Below are 4,969 nucleotides of genomic sequence, written 5' to 3'. Positions count from 1 at the left end.
CTAAGGGCCACCTTAGCAAAGCGCATCCCAGGCTGCATAGCCGCACTACCCTACCCAACCATACCACACATAAACATGACACTACCCCCGGGGTTTACACAGACGAGCCGGCGAAGCAAGAAGAGCGCCAGAAGAAAGGGCCCTAGCCGGCGGGGCCCAGCCAGGACAAAAGGAGGTCCCACAAAGCGCCTACACCGGCCGCATTTGCGGTCGGGGTAGACGACGGATGGGGCCCACCTACGAAGGCTGTCCAGGCCTACACGAGATGAGGCAGGATAAAGAGGGATAATCCCCCTCGATCCCAAATCATTGAGGCCAATTTCTAGCCATGGAATAATGGCGTGGCCTCGATCCCAAATCATTGAGGCCAATTTCTAGCCATGGAATAATGGCTCGAGTCGTGCTCATGGTGTTCAGTGGGCAGTGGGTAGTTAATTGTTGGTCTGTGGTTGTTATTGTTAACCTAACTTTAATAAAGAAAAGTTGGGCAAATAAGTATTTAATTTTAATATTCATAATGAAAATTGCTATAGAAGGATGTGCTCATGGTGAACTAGAGAATATCTATGAAACAATTCAGCTTTTGGAAGAAAAAGAATCTATTAAAATTGATTTACTTATATGTTGTGGAGATTTTCAATCATCAAGGAATGAAGGAGATTTGTTGTGTATGGCAGTTCCGCCAAAATATGCCAAGATATGTTCATTTTACAAGTGAGTTTATTTTTTTTTTCAAACGTATATTAGTCAGAAGTAATAGTAATAATAAACTATATAAAAGTACAACACGCCCTTATGTTTTTCAGATTAGATCGTATTACTATTAAATAGTTACAGACGTTTAATTGAAATTTAACACTTTTTTTTAGGTACTATACAGGTGAAAAGAAAGCTCCAATATTAACGATATTTATTGGAGGAAATCATGAATCATCAAACTATTTACAAGAACTACCTTATGGAGGTTGGGTAGCACCAAATATCTATTATATGGGATGTGCTGGTGTTGTAAACGTTGGAGGTATGTAAAACTATTAATACTTTTTTCTTGTCATTCTTCACTTTTTTTTTATAATGTGAGGACATATTTTACAGTTATAAATTCGTAGCATGTAAAGAAGCAGATATTATTTTTTGTTAGGTGTCAGAATAGGTGGATTATCAGGAATTTACAAAAGCAGAGATTATACGAAAGGCCATTTTGAAAAAGCCCCCTATGATGAAAATACAAAAAGAAGTGTGTACCATATCAGAAATTTAGAAATTTTTCGACTTAAACAACTATCAGGCCCTCTTGATATATTTCTTTCTCATGATTGGCCAAATGGAATTTATAAGTTTGGCAATATAAGTCAGTTGCTAAAAAGGAAACCTTTCTTCAAGTAATACTGATATTTGTGTTTATTAGATAAATTCCATTTTATAAAATTTCGAATTCATAACTTCAATCTATTTTAGAGATGATGTAGAAAGCGGCCAGTTGGGAAATAAACCAATAGAAGAATTATTATATCAATTGAAACCAAGTTATTGGTTTTCTGCTCATTTGCATTGCAAATTTGCGGCTTTAGTAACGCACGATGATACGAGTATAACAAAATTTTTAGCGTTGGATAAATGCCTGCCTAAGAGGAAATTCCTTCAAATTGTAGATGTACCCCACGACACGGAATCAAAAATTGAAGTTAATTATGATTTGGAATGGCTTACCATTCTATTTTTAACTAATCATTTATTGTGCGTGAAAAATATTAATACATATATGCCCGGACCCGGAGGAAACGAGAGGTAAATAAAACTTGATATCCTCGAGATCGTCAAAAGACGCAGTAAATTATAATTAAATTAAATTTATATCTGAACTAATTATATATGTTTGCCAGATACAACTTCACCCCCTCAGAAGAAAACAAACAACAAGTCCTGGCAAGATTTAATAACGAACTGCGAGTTCCCAATAACTTCGAAAAATCAGCTCCGGCATATGACGTTAATAGTCCCAAGAAGAGTACCGAAGTCAAGCAGCCCAAAGCCACATTAAATCCACAAACAGTGTTGTTATGTGAAACGCTCGCTATAGACGACCCGATATGTCTCGTTTCCGAAATAGATGGAACTAATTTAAACCTTAGCGTTGATCGGAGTGTAACTAGTTCTTTTATTGACGATACACTAGACAGCAGTAATCCAAAATTAATGTGTAGTTCCACTCCAGTGAAGAGATTTAGTAGTTTAAGTTTACCGGAGCCCAAATTAGATACTAGCGATTTTGAAAGTGACGCTAAAGATAATACAGAAGAAGAATTGGAAACGTGCAGTCAATCATCTGGAGACAATGCACCAGTCGCATCAAGTACAAAGAAGGACGTCGCTTCGAACGAGTCACCACTCCCAAAAAAATTTAAACGTAGAAATGCGGAATTGTATAATGTTACAATAAAAGAATAATATTAGAAGGCAGGACTTATTTGTTTCTGATCGGACGGTACAGACCCATCATAAATGATTACAAGCCACGTGACCAGTAATTTTGTTTAATTCAAATTGGCAATTAAATTTCGGTAAAATTAAAAATTATTAAAACGATAAGATCAAGATGACATTAAATCGCAACATTTTGTTTTATTGACTGTTGATTGGTGTAATTTTTCATGAGTTTTCAAGCGTAGATGTAACTGTTTGTCACTGTTCATTGTAAACGAATCATTAATATTAGTGATTGTAAAACTTATGGATTTTCAATTGGCATTATCAATGGTTGGTTGCCTAAACACGGTGTCACTTGGTTGTAAACATTTATGAAGCAACATGGGGCATGAATTGTTTAATTTTGTTATACGAGTATATGTACATGTTTTAAATTTTTATTGTATGTTCTTTTGAAGATTATTGTTTAACTTTACCCAACCTTTATACATATACTGTTAGAAGCGGTATCTCCCCATCAGTAAATTAAAGTTAAAAGTATCTTATACAGGGTGTCACCTAATAGGCTACTGAATACAGGATTTTAAAAGGAAAAATTTTGTAGAGAATTTAATTTCTCATAGAAATGGCTTACTTAAAATATGTAAAGGGAAAATTTTATGCAAAAAATCGGTAATAAACAATTTTAAAGAAAACAAAAAATAAGATTTTTTTTACTTTTTTAATAAAATAATTTAGTAAAAACTTGAAAATTTAAGTACAATAAAGTTTAAAATGAAAATTTCAATTCTGACATTTACTCTATGTGTATAGCTACTTCCCGCCACCTCAAAAATGAATTATTTTAATTTTAAAATTTATATTAGGACATTATTTGAGGTTATAAACAGATTTGTTTTGTAAAAATGTGTAAAATAATAAATAATGGTACTTCTCTCATGAGTATTTTATGAGTATTTTTTTTTTATTTATGAGCACCTTGTATATCTAATCTAAGATGTTTGTATAACAGTTTCATTTTATCGAGAGGCAGAACTTTTTATAAATTTTTCGATAGTCAATAACAAGAGATTCTCTTCTTGTCAACTCCATCCATGGACACACTGTATATACATTATTAATACATTTTATTGTACTTATAAATTCTCAAGTTTTTACTAAATTATTTTATTAAAAAAGTAAAAAAAATCAGCCTTATTTTTTGCTTTCTTTAAAACTGTTTACTAACGATTTTTTGCATAAAATTTTGCTTCGTTTTCGTGCTATATTTAAAAAACTGAAAGGGCTGCATTTTCACCCCTATCTTCGATTTCAACCCTCCAATTTAATAGCACCCCGCGGTTTTTTCATTTTTAATGACACTCGAACAAGTCATGTGATGAAAATCCTTGAACGTCTTATTTCCTTCCTTTTTTGCAAAAAATGAGAATTAAGGGTAAACGCGACTAAAATCGAGAAATTGGCTAAGTTTGAGCGGCCATATGTCAATTTTCATCCAAAAATATTTTACCTCTTGTTTTGAAGGAAATTTTATCTACTTTTCTTTCTATGAATGCTTCTATGCTTTACTCAAAAAAAACTAGAGGTAAAAAAGTAAAAAAAATCAGAAAATCGATTTTTTTCAAATTGTTTATTAACGATTTTTTTGCCTAATATTTTCCTTTTAAATTTTTTAAATAAGCTATTTCCATGGGAAATTCAATTCTGTAAATAATATTTCCTATGAATTATAGTGTAATTTTGCTTCGATTTCGAGCTACAATTAAAAAACTGAAAGGGGAGCATTTTCACCCCTATCTCCAATTTCCACCCTCTAATTTAATAGCACTCCATGGTTTTTTCATCTAAAATGACCCTTTGAACGATTCATGCAATAAAATTGCTTGAACGTCCTTTTAACCCTGTTTTTTTGAATATAATCAATAGCCTATAACGAATGTTACATACTTCAAGGCTATAATCGAGACCCAAATGGTGTCGATTTAACTAAACAGTTTTTTTTATTTTTCGTTTTACCTTAACCAATAGCCCAGTTAACCAATTTGAGCAAAATTTGCTGTTGCTTAGTTTTTCTTCATGCAGGGATTGTTTCTATTAGGTTAAATCATACAGGACGTTCATTTTACTACAACCCTTTGTGAATATTCTATAACTTTTTTGTATGTTTAAATTTTTACATGCAACTACCAGGAATAGGTAGATTTTATTTTACACAAAACCCATCAAAAGTCGAAATTATGCTCGGTTATGAAGATATTACAGAAAATATTTATTAACACATCATTTCGATTATGGCACCGGGGTCTGGTCTATAACTTTGGTCAAAATTAACGAAAAAATCTGAAATCTGGTATGTGGATTTAGTGAACGATGATCTACCGACTGCCTATATCAGTCAAACTCAAACATGCAGATATATCTTTTTATAATCTCATCGTATTCTACACCTCGAATTACCTTTTGGCCCAAATTTCAGAATTTGCAATACTTTTTTAGATTTGGATTATTTTCATTCATTTTATTTCCAACATAATGGCTGTCC

At 32.6% G+C, this 4,969-nt stretch overlaps 1 protein-coding gene across 1 annotated transcript; it reads left to right on the top strand.

The window, feature by feature from the left end:
* Positions 1-462: 462 nt before the first annotated feature.
* LOC108916565 (lariat debranching enzyme) lies at positions 463-3,079 on the top strand. Its single transcript, XM_018722846.1, has 5 exons — positions 463-714; positions 870-1,021; positions 1,142-1,382; positions 1,459-1,788; positions 1,884-3,079. Exons 1-5 carry the CDS (start codon positions 518-520, stop codon positions 2,446-2,448), a joined length of 1,485 nt encoding a protein of 494 aa, XP_018578362.1. The 5' UTR covers positions 463-517; the 3' UTR covers positions 2,449-3,079.
* The last annotated feature ends 1,890 nt before the right edge of the window (positions 3,080-4,969 follow it).

The sequence above is a fragment of the Anoplophora glabripennis genome, unplaced genomic scaffold (assembly GCF_000390285.2).
Source record: "Anoplophora glabripennis isolate ALB-LARVAE unplaced genomic scaffold, Agla_2.0 scaffold2239, whole genome shotgun sequence".
In the NCBI taxonomy this organism is placed as follows: Eukaryota; Metazoa; Arthropoda; class Insecta; order Coleoptera; family Cerambycidae; genus Anoplophora; species Anoplophora glabripennis.
The sequence above is the reverse complement of the archived record's forward strand: the minus strand, read 5'-3'. Positions and strand labels throughout refer to the sequence as shown.

Coding starts and splice junctions, on each gene's coding strand:
- LOC108916565 (XM_018722846.1), top strand. CDS start 518: ATGAAAATTGCTATAGAAGGATGTGCTCATGGTGAACTAGAGAATATC. Junction 715..869: donor AAGATATGTTCATTTTACAA/GTGAGTTTATTT, acceptor ACTTTTTTTTAG/GTACTATACAGGTGAAAAGA. Junction 1,789..1,883: donor GGACCCGGAGGAAACGAGAG/GTAAATAAAACT, acceptor TATGTTTGCCAG/ATACAACTTCACCCCCTCAG.